Raw genomic sequence first — 21,042 nt, 5'->3', positions numbered from 1 at the left:
TTAATAAATGACAAAATTAGGAAGCAAACCCAGGCAATATGGCTTCAGAGTGTCTACTTTTTCCACTATGCTATGCTGCATTTGGGATTCCTTTATTTTGTTTTTCCCTATTTGCCTAAATCACTTAACTAATTCATTTAGTTATTTTGTCATTTCACAAACATTCATCCAGCATGTACTTTGTGCCAGGAACTTTATAGGGCTGTAGGTAAATGCCTTGCCCTCATGGAGCTTATATTTTACTTGGGGGAAAGAGACAATAAGTAAACATGTGAGTAGGGTTAATTTCAAGTAACAGTAAATGTTTAGAGGAAACTAGAATAATACTTTTGGTAAATATAAGGGAAATTAATTCAAAATAGATCTATATCTGGATATGCTGTCTGTTACATATTTTGAAAGTCTCAGGTCAAAATACTACATATATTACATGGCCACTTATAGTATTGATTTGAATAATGTTGATAAATGCAAAATTTTGTGAAGAGTGGATTCCCTTCATTGTGATTTTCAATCATTTGCTTTTCTCCAAAGAAAAGCAGAGTCTGTGTCATATATGCTGTCATGATCTGATACTTATTTGGGGTGCTGTAAATCTGTTCTTTTTGACATTACAGACATTACAAGAGCAGGAAGTGGATAGTGTGTGCATGTGGAGGCCATTTTGCCCCTTTTCTATAGTTTAAGGGATTCAGCCAACAACACCGCGTTACTGAACAAGGCTGAGTGAGCAATCCAAAGATGTCTTCCACATCTCCTTTGGAGGCTTTTAGATACATTATTTGTGGCATCAGAATGTTAAAAATTATTTTATGTTGAGTTTTTAACTCTCATAAAGCATAGGTGGAGGAATAGATACATTCTTTAAAATTGCTACTTTTTTTCTGCAGTTTTTTTCCATGTGAGGAACAAAGAATACAGTGTAATCAACTTTATTTCTTATATTCTTTTTAGGGAGATTGTTGATTTAAAAATTATTTTTTCTAGATTTTAAAAAATTTCCAAGATAAGATAAAAGCTTAATTCAACAGACAGTGAGAAAAAATTGGATGGCCACCAAGGTTTTGAGGAATTCTCTTTTTAATATCTTTGTTTTAAAAAAAAATAAATCAACTTTCTAAGGACAGTCCTTTAATTTTGTGATCCTCGATTTGGTAGCCTTTCTAAATGAATGTTAAGTTTTGAAAAACAAACTCATCAGTCATATTGTTAATAGCTCTGGCAAGAAATGTTTAAGTTATCTTCTTCCATTCTTTGAGTAAGTTAATTGACTGCTAGTTTTAATTTTTTCCTACGTAGTCATTTGTTTTATTTTAAAATTAGAACTAAGTTAATTTGGAAGTTGCTGAAATTGATGTACATTTACCTACATTTATAGTTTTAAAAATGAACAGCTTAAGACCATTAATGCTTCTTTTACTTGTAAGTACTGTTTAATTCCTGATAAAACAACTAATTTTATGACTTAATTATAATATCTAAAAGCATAGTTTCGATTTTCAAAGTATTGCTTGGTAACAACAGGTCAATGTAGTCTTGATTCATTAGTATATGGGAAGGTAGTAATGCATCCTTACTTCAATTTTATTTTAATTATCAACTAGGGGATAGAAGAGATACCGATATTACAAAATCCAGTGTGAGAAGCATTTGTTTATACATTCAGCCTCAGCGCTAATTTTCTTTTAATTCTTTCTATTTACGCCTTTTTTGTTAATAGCTTTGACTTATAAAAGTTTTTCTTGGTTAGAACGTTTTTGATATTATTGAGGAAATGCCTATTTTATATAAGAACAAAATTTTTATAAGATTAAAAACTAATATTATATAGACCTTTTATTATATCTTTATTCTTTTTAAACATAGTTGTTTCAGATTGAAACTCTGTTTAACTCTCTGTGGTGATAGAAACCACAGAGAGTTAAACAGAGTAAGTTTTACAGACTGAATTATTAAACTCTGACAACAGAGTGACAAAGATGTAAGACTGTATATGGTACCCTAGGGCTAAGGGAGGAAGATCACACTTATAAGGAGCCTTTTTCTCAGGCTGAGTTTAGAACTTGTTAGAGAAGGTATAGGTCGGCCTACTGGATTAGTAAAAAAAAAATCACTACTTTGCCCCGAGTAGAGCTAGCCTGCAGTCACTGGGCAATCAAGACAATCTAGAGTGCAGGCCACCAGCAACAAGCGTCATGGGCCTACAGAGGGAGTGGTAGCTCTGTGGGAAATCTCAGGCAAGCCACCCATATGGCATAGGAAATCAGGGTGCTGACAAGGGTAAGAGGCCTTCGCTGTGCCTATACAGGCAGGAGCCTCTTTCTCTTATAGTGTCTTTTTCAGCACTCTTCTGAAAAAGCTTAATGTGGTTGTCACAGTAGAGATGCTTAACAAAATTGTGTCCATTAGGGCAGTGCATATGTTAAAGGGTAAGTTTGGAGTTGAGAGTCATTAACTTAATGATGTGCACAGCAATGTTTCTTTTTTCAGTGGGATATTTTTTGTTTTGGTTTTTTTTTTTTTTTTTTGTTTTTTGTTTTTTTTGCCATATATGTATGTAAAGACTTTTTTACTAATTACCTTTCTGTACTTTTTATTATATGGTTGTACTTGCTTCCTTGCCCTTAACCCTATTGACATTTTGGGTCAGATAATTCTTGGTTGTGGGGAGCTGTACTGTGCATTGTCAAGTGGTTAGCAACACCCCTGGCCTCTATCCACTAGATGCTAGCAACACACATACAGTTGTGACAACCAAAAATGTCTCCAGACCCACCCGGGAGCAAAATCTTCTTTAGCTCGTTTTTTTTTTTTTTCCTCCCCCAGTTAGGAACTATAAATCTTTCATTTAATAAAGTTTTGTTTGTGGTTTTTAACAACTTCTATTTTAATAAAAGAGGGTGTCTTTTATAAAATTTACATTTTATAAAATTATAAAATTTTGTTTTTAGAAGAGGCATTAGAAGCTCTTTAATCTAACTCCTTCATTTCATCTATAAGTGAATTAGGGTAGACTTCAGTTGATTTGTTTCTAGTCACCTAGCTATTTAGTTACAGACATAGGATTAGAACCCCAGATTTTCAGTGAAATGTTATATGCATAGTATTCTATTATTCTTTGACTCAAGACCATATATTATGTATGCATTGTGGTAAGTGCTAGCTAGAGATTTAATGATGAGGCAGTGAGTAAAATTTCAGGTATGTATGAAGAATTATTTTATTTAGTTATCACATTTTTACTTGATGGAAACAGGATACTTTGTAAAAAGCATTGAAAGAATAATTGATTCATATATGAAAGGACTGTGGTCAAAGGAGCAGTTTTGTGGTTGCAACTGTTAAAACGGTTGTGGACTTTGAATCAGAAGATCAAGAGTCTGGTCTTGGTTCTGAGTTAAACTCATAACAACCTGAACCTTAGTTGTCATTTGTGAAATTGCATTGAACTAACTAGATACTAAATTCTCTACCAGTTTCAATGTATTATAAGTCTTTCCCCAGATTCGAGTTGAGGATGGGACTAAAGAAGTCCTAGTCACAGTCTTCTACAATAGGGGTATAAGAGGAAACAAGTTTTATTCTTTTTTATAATTATGATAGCCTAAGCAGAATGAATAGATTGCCAGTAAATTGAATTGAGGCAAGTATAGTAGTAGAGAATGTGCTCTAATACCAAACTGATCTGAAATTCTGGAGCTATTCATAGATTTGCTTTACCAGATACTTGATTCTGAGATAAATTTCTGAGGAAAAAAAAAAAACTTTTATTTTAAGGTAGAATTCTGGGTGAATTAAAAAGGAGTTAAAAGTAACACAATGGAAAAAAAATTTGCATATCATTTATCAGATAAGGAACTTGTATCCAGAATACATAATAAACTCTTACAATACACGGCAATAAAAAGGTAAACAACCCAATTAAAAAAGGGACAAGGATTTGATAGACACTTCTCCAAAGAAGATATATAAATGGCCAGTAAACAAGTAAAAAGATTGATCCTCAACATAATTAGTTCTTAGGGGAATGCAAATTAAAACCTTAAGGAGATACCACTTCATACCAACTAGGATGACTATAATAAAGATGGACAATAACAAGTGTTGGCATGTGTGTTGGCAAATTGGAACCCTTATACATTTCTGGCAGGAGTGTAAATTGGTGCAGCCTCTTTGCAAAACAGTTTGGCAGTTCCTCAAAACATAGTTACCATATGGCAGTTAAACAATTACCATATAATTCAGCAATTCCATTCCTAGACACACATATGCGCTCACATACACAAACATGCACATATACACAAACATGTGGTGCACAAGATAATTGAAATTATGTGTCTACATAAGAACTTGTACATGAATGTTCATAGTAGCATTGTTCATAATAGCCAAAAAGTGGAAACAACCCAAACATCCATGAATTGATGAATGGGTAAACAAAAGGTGATATCTCCATACAATGAAATATTACAAGGCCATAAAAATGAATGAAGTTCTGATCTCATGCTACAACATGAACGAACCTTGAAAACATAGTATAAAAAAAAATGCAAAAGACCACATATTGTATGATTCATTTATATAAAATTTCTGGAATAAAATAGAGATTAGTGATTTCCAGGGGATGGGGAGGAGGGAGGAAGAATAACTGTTAATGGGTACAGGTTTCATTTGGGGATGATGAAAGTTTTCTGAAATTAAATATTTACAGTGTTTTCTAAACTCTGAATATATTAAAAAAACATTAAGTGTACACTTTTAAATGGTGAATTTTATGATATGTGAGTTACAGTTTAGTAAAGCACTTTTATTTGTTTTTTTTTTGTTGTTTTTTAATTGAGCCTGAAAATTTTTTAAAGGTATTTATTTAATCAGTCTGAGATTAACTGGCAGTTGACAGTTATTTCTTAAGTATCAGTTTCACATATCTTTCAAGGCCTTCCCTAGAATTTTATATTTCTTGCTGTTTAATGTTTACTGTGCTTGATATTTTTACTTCATTTCTTTAAACAATTTTTGGTTAAAATTTAGGCCACTCGAAGCTATGCCTTTATAATTTATACAGGAGGAGTAAGACAAAGATAATCAAGACAGTCATCCCTGCCTAATGTTTTTTTGCCTTGATAACACAGGTAGTCAAAATCAGTTTAGGGTTTCTCTTATGAGGAAAAATACATCTATGCAAATATCTAGAACGAGGAATCAATAATGAAAAATTAATTTTATATCTTTATGTTTAGTTATGGAAACATAAGCTTAAGAAAAAATAATATGTATATTATGCCTTTAAACAACTTCTAAAAGGAAGTTTAGTAACTTTCTTTTCATGTAAGGTATTAAATTATAATGTTCATTTTTAATAAATAATTTATCATTACAGACAGATTTGACCAGTTTTGGGCCATCAATCGGAAACTCATGGAATATCCTGCAGAAGAAAATGGATTCCGTTACATCCCTTTTAGAATATATCAGGTAGGAAGTAACATTTTTAACAATACCAATTTATGAAAGCCTTAGACATCTTGAATCACTCTAGTCCAAAACTCCAAATTTGCATGGTAACCGAATAGTATTTATTAGGGCTTTCCAAATCTCTTTGTTTTGGTGGCAATCAAATGAGAGACTGAATTGAAATATTTGACTCATATGCATTTGACCCTCATTATTCACAGATTCTATATTTGCACATTTGCCTACTTGCTAGAATGTATTTGAAACCCCAAAGCCAATGCTCAACAGCACTATCCTGGACATGTGCAGAAGGTTGAAAAATTTGATTTGCGCAATGCACATTCTTAACAGTGCTGTGCCTTCTTATTTCTGCTCTCAGACTGTAACCAGGTAACTCTTCCCAGTCTATTTAGTGCCATGTTTTTCACAGTTTTGTGCTTTTTGGTGATTTTGATACTAGAAATGGCCCCTCAGCATAGCACTGAAGTGATGTCTTTATACAGAAACACATATAACACGAGGTTATATATTGACTAGTTGAAGCGCATGCGACCAAAGACTTGTGGTTACCCAATTCTGTATTTATTTCCCTAGGAGCAGTGGTTCAGTATTGCTAATTCCATGTTTGTGGTGACCTCTTTAAATAACGACCACAAATAAAGAGAATCAACTATTTGTTTTAGAAAGTGAGTCTTCATTGTTGTTCAACAAAATGGGTAGTAGGCGCTCTTAACAGCACATTTTCAAGGAGTAAAGAAACTCCATGTTTCTGTATACTAACTTTAAAATTCCTGTGTTGTGCATATGGCAAATAGTAAATTTTTGTTGAATGAATAGTATTCCAGAAATCAAGTTACCTACTCTCTTGGAAGAGCAGTTAAGAATAAGAATTGGAAACATTATCAAAGACATAGACTCTGATCTAACAGAAATTCCATTCAGACTCAAAGAGGTTGTAGTAACTTCCCTTCATAAGCCATTTTATAAGTCTTTACTTATAGCTATTTTGACAGTTATTTTTAAGCCTTACAGAGCCATCATGTAATTATGTTCAAGGAGAAAAACAAATTGTCCAATTTAAAACAGGTAAACAAAAATCCCAGTATACTCAGAGTGAAAAGTATCTAACTTATATAAGGTTACTTTTCACTTATTTTATTAACATAATGCCAAATAGACTATTTTTAGTTCATGGCTTCATAATATGTACAGTAGGAATAAAATGAGAAAAATGCCCCATGCAATAAAACCAGATTTCCTAATTAGCCACACTCCTCTGCTTCCCTTTTTTAATAGGAAAATACAATTTTAATTCTACAGGTCTTTGTTAAGCACAGATGCGGCACAGTAGGTTTGGAAATACCATAGTTTATTTATACTTTATCTTGTATCATGAAGAATCTGAGGCAATTTACAAGAATATATAATCGCAAAATAGAAAAAGTTTCAATGTAAAATCAAAACCACTAACAGTTTAAAATGGAAACTTAGCATGAAATTGCATAAGCTATGGCTAAATGAGATCCTTAAATTTCTTAAAATTGACCTGCATATTTGACCTCAAGATTTTTTGTAAGCAGGGCAAGGGGGAAAATGTGATAAGTTGTTGTTTTGTTTTTCAACAAGATGAAAACCTAATAGATCGTCAGGGAAAGCTAAACTTTCTTGGATGTTACATAGGAAATAAATTCATTTAGAGGGGGCATAACAATATCCTTTACACCTTACCTACAATAAAAAGATAATAATAGTTTCCGTAATGCTGCTTCCTAAAGTGTCCCTCCTTGATAGCTAAAAGCAATGTATCATCATAAGCCGTGGATTATCCACAGTCTAATAAAGAATTAAAGTAGTAGAAAGGCTAAGATGGAAAAGATTTTTAAGTTGTTTTATGTAGGAATGTGTCTATCAAATAAGAAGGAAATTAATTGATGGGTCATGACAGTTGAGGATTGGGATTAACCAGTAAAGGTTAACCCAATAGAAGAGCAGTTGGCATGGAATTGTTAAGGAAAGGAGAGGGGAAATTGTTGCTGCTCAGTCTTCTCAGCGTAGCAAGGAATAAAGCCATCTTGCTGAGAAGAAGAAACTAACAGTTTCAGCAACTGTTCTGTTTGATAGTGGCCAAATAGAACAGTTCCTGTATTTGCATAAAAAATGTGGGAAAGACTGCAGGAAGCTTAGTTGTTTATATTGAGAGAAGAAATAGCTCATATTAGATAAATCTATACTGACCACCTCGGTATTCCCTAAGAGAAACATTTTGAGTAATTTTACAGAGCTGGGTTTAGTAGTAATAGGATTTATTTATTCCACAGAGAAAAAGCCAAATAGAGTCAGATTTTATGGACTAAGTATAATATTTGTAGTGAGTAGGATTCTTTATGCAGTCTGTAATCTAATAGGAAAAGTCTATTTCACCATCAATGACAGATAATTGGTGATTCGAATTCGAGTTAAAAATTAACAGATTATCATAGAATTTTAGAGTACTTAAGTTTTCTGAGTAGATTTCAAAATTTTTTAAAGCAGCAGCCCACTTTAGTTATAGGCTTAGACGGGGTGAGCGGGCTTGACTCTCTGCTCCTGGGGCCAATAGTTGTAGGATCAAATGTATATGGAAATTCTGAAGCACAGAATCTTTCTGTTTAGGCCTGGACAGGTGTAGTACTTTCCACAAGTCAGGTTGTTCTTGATCTAGCTAGCACTCAGGATACTCTAATACTTGCTAGCGCTCAGGATACTCTAATGCCCTCAACATGCTAGTGATATCTTTAAAGGCAAGGGCAGAATTTTTTTTTTTAATCTGTGTGATAGGATTTAGCACAGGGTTTCATACACTGTGCATGCTTCATAAGTATCTAATTGAATCCTAAGGTATTAAAAGCATCAAAGATCACATAATTTTAAAGCTGAAAAAAAGATTTTATAGTTCAAATAATTCAAAACTGAAAAAGCTAGCCAAGTTTTTTTTGGTTTTAGATGTATGGTGGTTTTAACAAGGGCAATGCTATTATAGTAGTAGAGGAACACAAAACATTTTTTAAATTAAATGAAATGATGGGAGAAGAATGGGAGCAAATTGAAAAGCATGGTTGGAAGGGTTGCATTATAAAAAACAATGCATGATCAAGGTCACAATTTCGCCTTGCTCTGAAAATTATCTTTACCTTTTTTTTTTTGCTTCAGTTTTCTGGTTTGACAGTTTCTGACTCCATGTAAACCTCATAGAGCTCAGAAAGTTGTAAAGAGTATGAGACAAAGGATAAAATAATTTCCCATGAAAAAAGTTTCCTGGAAAGAGCACTGAACTAGAAGGGATGCTTCTAAAGGTCTGTGGAAGGCCCGACATGGACTAGCTGAGTATCCGTAGGAGGTTACTCAGCCTTGCTAGGCCTCTGTTTCCTCATCCATAAAATGAAAGGTACATGACTGAGTGAATTTATACATCTGGTTGCATTTGTTCTTTAAAGAAGCCATATAACTGATTTATATAATTATAACAGTCATACTCTTATTTTTTTAATTATTTTAAACTCCTAGTTTAAGAGCAGATTTATCATTTTTACAACAAAAATCATCCTTTCCTTTATGGCACTGTTCGACTGATGTCCTTTAAACCAGTGGTCTCCAACCTTTTTGGCACTAGGGACCAGTGCTCCTTTGAGGATCTAATGCCTGATGATCTGGAACTGAGGCGGTGATGCTAATGTTGGAGAATACTTGCAAATACAGATGGAACTTTGTTCACTCACCTGCCCGCCGCTCACCTTCTACCGTGCGGCCCGGTTCCTGACAGGCCATTGACTGGTACCAGTCCATGGCCCGGGCATTGGGGACCCTTGCTTATGGTGCTGTATGATTTTTAATCTATAAAAATGAAATCTATACTTTTCAAGTGGTTCATTTTTTTTTTTTTTATAAATGCAGAATAATTGTTTTGTTCATGCTGTGTGTCCAGGGTCTAGAAAGTGCCTGGCATGTAGTAGACATTGCTGAATATTTGTTAATTCATTAAATCATTCATCAGTCATAATAGTTAATTTGGCACTATTTCATTGTACCACGAGCTCCATGGTAACATTATGCATTCCCAGAGCCTTGCAAAGTATCTTATTTGTGGAATTTAGTTGAATAAAATACATTATAAACTCTGAAGACACCCCCAAAAGAAGAGCTCCAAAACTAATTTGAGACATATACCTCCCAGCATTTATTTGGATAATTAGATTTCAGCATATATATTTAACTATACTGAGTTTCTATATTGTAAATACTTTAAGCTCCTGTAGGAAAAGTGTGTTATACTATATTATTTAACATAGGGGTTATGATTATTAGGATAGTGCAGATATATAGAACAGAGAGGTCTTTCTTTTCACATCTATCATTCTGTTTGGAGGAAAATTATCCACCTTACTGTAGTATATATCATAACACAGAAAGATTTAGAGAGAGAGATGTGTGTGAGAGAGAGAGAGGGAAAGAGAAAGAGAATGTGTGTGTATGAGAGAGAGAATGGTTTTTATAAAGTTCTATAATTAGATAGAAAGTGGGAAGCTAGAGAATTCTCAACATTTGACGAAACCTGGTTGCCAGGTGGGGCCTCTGTTAGGGCAAAACATGCCGCCTGATCTTTCCTGTGTCAACAGTTGGCAGTTTTTCCTCAAACAGCCTGAGGTTCTCAGTTGACCTGTGTAACTTTCTCGTTGGCTTTACCTCTTTCCAATTTGGTTCTTACATGAATTTGTTACAATTTTAGAAGTGAGATACAAAAGCGAATATAAAAATTTAGGAGCCTTAGTTTTTGCCAGTTGTTCATTTCTTGGCTTTTTCCATTCCCTGTTTTGTATTTTTGAATCTTCATTCATGCCTCAACCAAAGAAAGAGGGGTTCTACTTTCTATTTTTCTAATTATATGATATAAAGGTAATACCAAATTTCTATTGCTGACTCTCTTACAGCTGATTCATTCGTATGGTTGGAATATTCCATTGATTTATGTAGCTTTTACTTATGTGGCATTTACATTACTCTGCACCTTTTATTTCTTTAACATACTAGGTATAAAATCTTTGTACTATTTGAGACCTTAAGTTAGTAAGTAAATTTAAATAATACCTGAAAAATCCAGACTTATTAATAAAATAAATGAATTGACTAAACTACTTATTTTTGTTTTCGGAATCCTAATAGAGTTTCTTTATAAAAAGGGGTAAAAAGGAAGGGCACTGAGCATGTTTGAGTGAGGCTCATTTTATCTTTTGAAGCATCAAAACCATCTTATAATGATGTAGGGATCATTGTCTGATTTTACATAGGAAGAAACTAAAATTGAGGGATTTTAAGTCACTCGTTCATGGGCACAGAAATGAAAAATGGAAGAGCTAGAATTCAGACCTAAGTGAGACTTTAAAAACAAAGTATGATTTTATTTATAAAAATTAAGTTTACAGAATTTTTAGATGTAATTATCACATAAAGTGAAGTCTGCCTTGACCAAATAAGTTGATAAAAACCTAGAAAATCTCTAACTGGTGATATTACTTAAAGGCTGACTTTTGTATAGATTATTGGAAAACTTTAGTTCTTTTTCATCTGTAATTCGATTATTATGGACTCAAAATGACCATAATCTAGTGACAGAATTTTAGTGGTAAAAGTAAAATAGGTCTGAAAGTAGTCTAGAGATCCATTACAGACCAAAATGTGTCATTTCTGTCATTTACATAACAGTTTAGTTTGGTGTGTGAGTTTCAGGTCTGTGTTCCTGAAATCCAGGTGCCTCATATTAGCCAGTATTCTAGAGATGAGGTTAATGGCAAGAAGTGTTTCAGAAATGTAACTAAAATGTTATTTAGAATAGCACATGTAAACAGATGGTGATTAATAAAGATATCTGTTAAGAAGATAGTAAAATGACTGTGAAGTCCTAGGCATCGTTATTTAGGTTGTAGAGTGAATATTTGGCACATTATTTCTGTTTTTCAAGAAGCAAAGGATTCACAAATGTTATCCTGCCCAATGTACTTTGTGTAAGAAAAGTTTGTCTTATCCAGTCATTAATTCAGTAAGTTCATTTACTCACAAGTATTTGCATGCCATGCCCTGTGCTTTGCACAGGGGATGCAAGTGGTGATTAATATCATCCTTTATAGGGCTTATAATCAAACAAGTATACACGCAAATGTAAAATCACAGCTGTGATTGATGTTATGAAGAAGTATATATATAAATACCTAATTAGGTATATATATAAATACCTAATTCTTCTAAGTAGAATTTGGGAGGGCAGAGAGAGCTTCGGTATTTCAATGTAAAAATGTTCATTTATAACATTAAAACACTTGATATTTTAGTTTAAATGGGAAGTTTACTAGCCATTTTACTTAAGCAAATTTAACTTCTATTTTAAAATATTTAAGAATCTAGATACTTAGGAGTTTGGAGAGAGAGTACATTTTGAAAAATGGAAACCAGGATGTCAGAAATTAAGCCGATACTTTCCTGATCCTAGACTAAAGAAACAGCCAAAATTTTAGTTTATTTTCAGAGATGTTTATTTATGAATCTTGAAAAATGAGGACAATAGAAATGTGTAACAAATTATGGCAGTGTTAGGACTCCTCTTCCAGGATTTTGACAATTTTGGTGAGAAATTATAATTCTATTCTTTCATTGTTTTCCATTTTAGTCGATATTTTGCAATAATATCTAGCAGAAAGGCCAGAGAACAAGAGGAGGGACTTACTGGGCAGTAAACTGAATATTAATACTTTCAGTTTTGTTTTTTTGGTCATTTCAAACAGAACCAGAGTAATTTGTAATACATTTTGAACTTTGTAGAGATTTTTAATATCTTTAGCAAGATAGAATGTAAATATTCTCAGTTCCACAGCTGAAGGTATGGTAATTTTTTAAGCATTATTTATAATACCTTTCTTTAAAAATTAAAAAAATAATTTTAATTGTGGTAAAAGACATATAACAAAATTTACTATCTTACCTATTTTTAAGTGTATACTTCAATAATATTAGGACATTCACATTGTTTTGCATCCAGTCTCTAAAACACCTCTCATCTTGCAAACTGAAGCTATACCCATTAAACAACTATGAATTTGAGTACTCTATTACCCCATATAAGTGTAATCATAAAGTTTTTTCGTGTGTGACTTGTTTATTTCACTTAGTGTCAAGATTCTTCTATGTTGTAGCATATCTGTCTATACCGCATTTTATTTATCCATTCATGGATGAATGGATGGACACTAAGGTTGTTTCCACCTTTTAGTTATTGCGAATGATACTGCTATCAATGTGGGTGTATTAGTCAGGGGTTGTCCAGAGAAACAAAATCAACAGGACATAGAAAGAGATTTTTTTTAAGAGATTGGTTCGCATGGTTATGGAGGCTTGGTAAGCACAAAATCTGATGGGATAGATGGGCAAGCTGGGAACTCAGGGAAGAGTTGCAGTTTCAATCCAAAAATAGTTTCCTGGCAGAATTCCTCATGCTCAAAGGAAGTCAGGTTTTTGTTTTATCAAAGTCTTCATCTGATTAGATGAGGCTCGCCCATAGTATAAAGGGTAATCTGCTTTACTCAGAGTTTACCAATTTAAATGTTAATCTCATCTAAAAAACACATTACAGAAACATCCAGAATGTTTGACCAAATATCTGGGTACTGTGGTGCAACCAAGTTGACATAGAATTAACCATTACAATAGGTATATAAATATTTCTTTGAGACTCTGCTTTTAATTCTTTAGGGTGAAGTTCTAGATCATATGGTAACTTTATTTTTAAGGAACTGCCATACTATTCTCCATAGTGGCTGTACCATTTTACATTTCTACCAACAGTGCATGAGGGTTCCAGTTTCTCCACATCCTTACCAACAATTGTTATTTACTGTTTTTTGTTTTTTTCTTTTTATAGTAGCCATCCTAATGGGTGGGAAGTAGCATCTCATTATGGTTTTGATTTGAATTTCCCTGCATATTAGTGATGTTGAGTACCTTTTTATGTGTTTTTTGGAGATTTGTACATCTTTGGAGAAATGTCTATTCAAGACTTTTGGCTATTTTTTTAACTGGATTGTTTTTTGTTGTTTGTTTCCAGTTTTTATCACTACAAAAGTGCTACAGTAAACAGCATTATGTATGTATTCTTTTAGGTCTAGATAATAGCCACCCAGGAATGGACTTTTGAGTCAAAAGATAGAGATTATATAAATTTTTTAAAAATTTGCCAGGTTACTTTCCAAAAATGTATGAATTCAGATTTCTACCAACAAAATATGAAAGTGTGCTTCTCATCTTATATCTCTACCAGTAGTAGGCATTGTAACTCTTTGACATACAAAAGTATTATGGGTATAAAGAGATAACCTCATTTTTACTCTAAAGTATTTCTCTCACACTCACCATTCACCTTTGTTGACCATGTGGATTTATTTTTCTGTAAATTGCCTCATGTTTTGTACTGCACATTTTTCTTTTGTGTTATTTATTTTGTTTATAAAAGATTTATATATTAACCAGTTTTTTTTTCAAACACTTTGTAAAAAATAATCACAACTGTGAGATTTGTCTTGATTTTTATGGTGTCTCTAAGAAAAATTTTTAACTCCTTATATAGCCAATTATATCTTTTTTTCTTATTAGTGTATGTATGTATTTATTTTGAAGGACCCTCCCCTTATACTTGCAGGTTAAACAGACTTTTCTTACTTAGTTTTTCTTGTAAGATTGTTTTTTTATATATATGTCTTTAACTCATCTGGAACTTATTTTTAAATACTGTGTGGAATATAGAGATACAGCTTTATTTTCTTCCAGGTGATAACTGGTTGTAATAGGATCATTTATTATATAAACTAAAGGTTGGCAAATTTTTTCTTTAAAGAGCCAGATAGTAAATATTTTCAGCTTGGCAGGCCAGATGGTCTCTGTCACAACTACATAACTCTGTAGCTTGAAAGCAGATATAGATAGTTTGCAGATGATGGGCATGGCTGTGTTCCAGTAAAACTTGATTTACAAAAACAGGCAAAGGGCACAATTTGGCTTAGTGTATAGTGTATTGACTGCTGATATAAACTGTCCTTTTCCTATTGAATAAAAATGCCACCTCTGCTTTACATTAAAATAGTTTGACTACTGAGACCTATTTCTGGACTCTCTATATTCGCTTATTCTTATGCCAATGTTATTTTTATATGATGTTAGTCTTCTGGTATTTGCTAGGGCAGTTCACCCCTTTTTTATCATCCTTCTCATGGTTGTTCATCATTAATTTTGCCATGTGACTTTTTAAATTATTTTATTCATTTCCCCATAGTGTCCTGTTTAATTATAAGTGAAAACACATTAAATTTCTATTTTAATTTTGGTAGAATTCACCTTCTTATTTTATTAAATCTTCCCACTTAAGAACATGAGACACTTTTCTTATTATTCAGATTTTGTTATTTATTGTAAAAAAAAAAAAAAAAAGATTTTAAGGCTTTCTCAGACCAAATCTGCAGAGGTTTGTAGCTTTCTCCATGTAGGCCCTGCCTGCCCACCCACCCTAGCAGCTGTTTTAGCTCAGGAGATCAGCTGTTTTGGGTAGGAGTTAGAATTGGGGGTAGAAGAGAGATGGGGAAACATTTAGCTTCTGTGTTCCCAGAATCCCATCCATGTATAGTTGTTAATATTATTTATGTAAAGAATTATGTAACAGTAATCCTTGGGGAAACATGTCTAATTCTTAATTCACACCTTAGCTGTGGCAGTAGAATGCTAAAATATATATTGAGACATCTGTGCTTAAAATAAGATTTGTATCTCGTGTAAAGAAAGACAAGAATGTAGTATAGCATGGATGTTCAGTTCTTAAAATAACTTCACTTTTGATCCAAGTAAATATAACAGGTATAAAACATGATAAATAACTTGAAGCTGAAGGCACAGCATTCATTTTTATATTTTTGTATAGATATTAATATAAGGTCAGTTTATGAAGTTAATTTCTTCTCAGAGTATTTTAAACATTTATTAAACAGCTAAGGAGAAATCTTGTATAGTAAACATAGAGAAGAAGCTGAGCCTCTGTACTGCACTTATGTCTATGCGCTCAATAAATACACAAAATGTATGAATAAGGAAGTTGGAATCACCTGTGAAAGCGGTAGTCATTCTGGGCTCATAATAAATTATACCGTAATGGTCATACTGCAGTTTTTATTGTAGAATTCTGTGCTTGATTTTCTGTTAGGTAATAACTATAATTTTCTGCTATTGCCTTAAAGTTGTATATGAAAGCAATATGGCATGTAGAATAATAGTCATATTTGTATAGCACTTTATGTTTTATAAAATACCTTCATGCTACCTCATTTGATTTTCAAAACAATATAAACAGGACAAATATTTTTTTTAATTTTAATTTTCAATTAGAGTTGACATTCAGTATTATTTTATATTAGTTTCAGGTGTACAGCATAATGGTTGGACATTTATATAATTTACAAAATGATTCCGCCAGTTAGTCAAGTACCCACATGGCACTATACATACTTATTACAATATTATTGACTATATTCCCTATGCTGTACTTCACTTCCCAGTGACTATTTTGTAACTACCAATTTGCACTTCTTAATCCCTTCACCTTTTCATCCAGCCCTGAATCTCCCTCCCCTCACCAGTTAGTTCTCTGTATCTTTGAGTTTGTTTCTGTTTTGTTTGTTCATTTATTTTGTTCTTTAGATTCCACATACAAGTGAAATCATATGGTACTTGTCTTTCTCCATCTGACTTATTTCACTTAGCATAATACCCTCTGGGTCCATCAATGTCATTGCAGATGGTAAAATTTCACTTGTTTTTGATAGCTGACTAATATTCCATTGTATGTATATACCACCTCTTCTTTATCCAGTCAACTATCAGTGGGTACTTAGATTTCTTCCATATCTTGACTATTGTAAATAGCACTGCAGTAAACATAGGGGTGTATATATCTTTTTGAATTAGTGTTTTGGTTTTCTTTAGATAACTACCCAGAAGTGAAATTGCTGGGTCATAGGTGGTTCTATTTTTAATTTTTTGAGGAGCCTCTATTTTCCGTAGTGCCTGTACCAATTTGCAGTCCCACCAACAATGCACAAGGGTTCCTTTTTATCCACATCCAAACCAAAACTTACTGTTTTCGATTTATTGATGATAATCATTCCAACAGGTGTGAGGTGATATCTCATTGTGGTTTTAATTTGCATTCCTTTAACGATTAGCGATCTTGAGCATCTTTTCATAAGTCTGTTGACCATCTCTATGTCCTCTTTGGAGAAATGCCTGTGCAGGTCCTCTGCTCATTTTTTAATTGGATTGTTTGTTTTTTTGATGTTAAGTTGTATGAGCTTTTTATAAATTTTAATTATTAACCCCTTATCACATATATCATTGACAAATGCCTTCTCCCATTCAGTAAGTTGTCTTTTTGTTTTATTAATAGTTTCTTTTGCTATGCAAAACCATTTTGGTTTGATGTAGTCCCAATCTGTTTATTTTTTCTCTTGTTTCACTTGCCCAAAAAGATATATCAGAAAAAATACTGCTAAGAGCAAAATCAGAGTATACTATCTGTGTTTTCTTCTAGGAGTTTTATGGTTTGGGGTCTTACATTTAAATCTTTAATCTGTTTTAAGTTTATTCTTGTATATGGTGTAAGAAGGTGGTTCAGTTTCTTTTTTTTTTTTTTTTGCATGTTTCTGTCCAGTTTTCCCAACACCATTTATTGAATAGATTGTCTTCACCCTGTTGTATATTCTTGCCTTCTCTATCATAGATTAAATGACCATAAAGGCGAGTATTTATTTCTGGGCTCTCTTTTCTGTTCTATTGATCTGTGTGTCTGTTTTTATGCTAGTACCATGCTGCTTTGATTACTGTAGCCTTGTGGTATAGTTTGATGTCAAGTATTGTATTACCTCCAACTTTGTTCTTCTTTCTCAAGATTTTCGTGGCTATTTGGGGGTCTTTTATTGTTCCATATAAATTTTAGCATTATTTGTTCAAGTTCTGTGAAAAATACATCGGTATTTGATAGGGATTGCATTGACTCTATAGATTGTTCTGGGTAGTATGGACCGTGAGCATGGTATTTGCTTCTATTTATGTGTATCTTCTTCAGTTACTTTCTTCAATAAAATCATTTTCCAAGAACACGTCTTTTACTTTCTTGGTTCAATTTATGCCTAGGTTTTTTTTTTCATTGATGCAATTATAAATGGGATTGTTTTCTTAATTTCACTTTCTAATAGTTCATTATTGGTATATACAAATGCAACTAATTTCTGAGTATTAACTTTGTATCCTGGATCTTTACTGAATTCATTTATCAGTGCTAACAGCTTTTCTTGTGGAACCGTTAGGGTTCTCCATATATAGTATGTTATCTGCAAATGACAGTTTGATTTCTTCCTTTCCAATTTGGATGCCTTATAACAAATATTCTTTTTATAAGACAGAAGTTAATGACCAGATAAAGGATACACAGCTAGTTATAAAAGAGTATCTTTTTTTGCAAAAAGATCAATGTTTATTGAAACTTTAGTAATTACATATGAGAGTAATGCTTTATGGACATAAATTGGTTCAATTAATAAAGACTTCATTTGGAGCATTGTGATTTGAATTTTGAAGGATTAAGGAAACAGAGTCCAGTATTTTTAGTTTAGTTCTCCTTTCATTTTAAATATGCTTTTTGTGTACTATATTTGAATGCTAACCCTCAAATTATTTTCTAAAATTAGTTGAAGTCTTAATTATTTTAAAAATTGAATTAATGAAGTTCTAGAACAGACAAAATTAATTTGTACTGACAAAAAGTAGTTGCCTGGGGGCCAGACCTAGTAGGTAGGATATGGTGGGAATGGACTAAGAAGGAGCAAGAAGGAGCTATGGGGAATGATGGAAATATCTATATCTTATTGGGGCAGTGGTCCTATAACTGTGACAGTTTGAGCTATATACTTAAAATGTGTTCATTTTATTATATGTAATTTTATACCTCTGTAAAGTTAAGCTTTAAAATTAGGTGATTAGATTATGGACTAGGGAGAGTCATGGGAATTTCTTGCATGATAATCGTGGCCAAACTGTAAATTAATCAGCTTAAGCTCCTCTTTCTTGTTAGGATAGGTTCTTGTGATATGCTTAGGTTCTGGGTTGTTTTGTTTTATTTTTGATTGTTTTTGTTGTTTGTTTTACCTTAATCTTAAACACTTCTTTTCTGCCTGATTTGAGCTGATTCTTTATCTTCTTCCCGGTGTAAATTGCAACTAACCTCTTTCTTTTCTAATTTTAATTGATAGGATTTTATATCCTATTTGTATTTCAGTCATCAATTTGTGGTCACATTTTGACAATAATCAGAATAATTCAAGAACAGTTATAGTGTTATATATAGTTATGGTACAAGCTTGTCTTAATTTTCTTGTATGCATAACTATTACATTATTTTCCTAAGTGTAAATACGAAATCTTAAGCACCTTCAGAGCCACAAGGTAGTGCTAATCAGGAATTGAAAAGAAGTTATTATAGATAACAGGAAACAACTAGAATGGCATAGTGTAAGGTATGAGCTTAGTGATTTCTGAAGAAAATAAGATACTTGACTCTAGAACTAAAGTTGTATGAAATTTACTCAACTATTCTAATTTTTTTTGAGGTATAATTCACATACCATGAAATTCATTCCTTTAAAATACACAATTTTAATATAGTCACAGAGTTGTATAACTGTTACTGTTATCTAATTTCAGAATATTTCAATTGCCTCAAAAAGAAACCCCATCTCCATTAGCAGTCATCCCTATTCCCTCCTCCCCTGGCCCCTGGCAATTACTAATCTACTTTCTGTCTCTGTGGATGGGGTATTAATAACATATGAATGGAAGCATATAGTATATGTCCTTTTTTGTCTGCTTTCTTTCACGTGGCATAATATTTTTGAGGTACATGCATCTTATAGCATGTACCTTTTTCCTTTTTATGACTGAATAACATTCCATTGTATTGATATACCACATTTTGTCTATGTGTTCATCAGCTCATGAACATTTGGGTGGTTTCCACTTTGGGACTGTTAAGAGTATGCTCTTATGAAAATTTTATACAAGTTTTTGGGTGAGCATATCTTTTCAGTTTTCCTGAGTATATACTTAGGAATAGAACGAAGTTGTCAGTTTATGCAAAAAGGCAACTGGATTTTAATAGGAATTGAATACGTAGATCAATTTATGCATTATCACTGTCTTAACAGACAATATTGTCTTCCAAGCCATGAACACAGGGTTACTATTCACTTTAGTTCTTTGTTTTTTTCAACCATCTTTTATTATTATATTTGAATTGCTCATTGTTCGTGTATATAAGTAATATTGATTTTGTATATTGATTTTGTATCTTGCAGCCTATTGAACTGGTTTATTCTAATAGTTTTGCTGGTTTCTTAGAATTTTCTGTATAGATCATGTCACTACAAATAGAGGTAGTTTTACTTCTTTCCAGTGATCATTCTCTTTCCACTTTCTAATGCTTTTTATTTCTTTTTCTTATCTAATTTTCTTCACCAGAACCCCCAGTAGAGTGTCAAAATAGAAGTGACAAAAGCAGACATCCTTGTCTTGTTTTTTATCTGAGCAAGGAAAACTTATAATCTTTCACTATTGAATATGATGTTAGCCTGTAAGTTTCTCATAGATGCCTTTTATAAGATTGAGTTCCCTACTCTTCCTATTTTGTTGAGTATTTTTATCCTTAAAGGGTTTTGAATTTTTGTCGGATACTTTTTCCTGTGTCTATTCAGGAGACTATGTGTCTTTTTCCCCTTTATTAGTATATATCGCATTTATTGACTCTGTTGAACCAACCTCGTATTTCCGAGATAGATCTCATTTGGTCATAATATATAACATATATAGCTAGATTTGTTTTGTTAGTTTTTTGTTGAGGATTTTGTGTCTATATTCATAAGGATTATTGGTCTCCAGTATTCTTAAGATGTCTTTGTATGGTTTTAGTATCAGAGCAATATCGGCCTCATAGAATAAGTTGGGGAGTGTTTCTTTTTCTAGTTTTTGAAAAGTTTGTGAAGGATTGGTATTAAACTTTTCATAATTGGTAGAATTTACCCATGAAGCCATCTGGTCCCGGGTATTGCTTTGTGGGAAGTTTTTCAGATTACTAATTCAGTCTCTGATTTGTCATTGATCTATTCAGTTTGTTGATAGTTTTTTCCCCCTCCTCTTTAATTCTCTCTTCCCGTCCCCCCCCCCCACACACACACATACACACACTTCCATCCCTGACCTAGGGATGTTGCCATCTCCCCTTAAAAACTGTATTTCCGAAGGTGGGGCATCTCCTCCCACCCGCTTGCAGCGCCCAGCGGGGGGCCGGGCAAACCTTCTCTGTGTCAAGCAGACGTGCTAACCACTACGCCATGGAGCGAACTCCTACATTTTTTTTTTTTTAACCAGTGTTCTCATTGCTCTTACAGAGGAAAGGATATTTGAGGTCCTTACTCCACCATT

The 21,042-nt window shown here is 32.9% G+C and overlaps 1 protein-coding gene across 3 annotated transcripts in view; it reads left to right on the top strand.

The window, feature by feature from the left end:
* The window catches only part of ATG5 (autophagy related 5), a 114,277-nt gene that overhangs the window by 57,835 nt on the left and 35,400 nt on the right, over nucleotides 1-21,042 (top strand). For all 3 annotated transcript variants that reach the window (XM_036220456.1, XM_016155744.2, XM_036220462.1), the window contains exon 6: nucleotides 5,381-5,475. In XM_036220456.1, the coding sequence (XP_036076349.1) occupies nucleotides 5,381-5,475 (95 nt within the window). The remainder of the gene's footprint in view (nucleotides 1-5,380; nucleotides 5,476-21,042) is intronic.

The sequence above is a fragment of the Rousettus aegyptiacus genome, unplaced genomic scaffold (genome assembly GCF_014176215.1).
Source record: "Rousettus aegyptiacus isolate mRouAeg1 unplaced genomic scaffold, mRouAeg1.p scaffold_m13_p_1, whole genome shotgun sequence".
Classification (NCBI taxonomy): Eukaryota; Metazoa; Chordata; class Mammalia; order Chiroptera; family Pteropodidae; genus Rousettus; species Rousettus aegyptiacus.
Note: the sequence above shows the minus strand (reverse complement) of the source record. Positions and strands in the feature narration are given on the sequence as shown.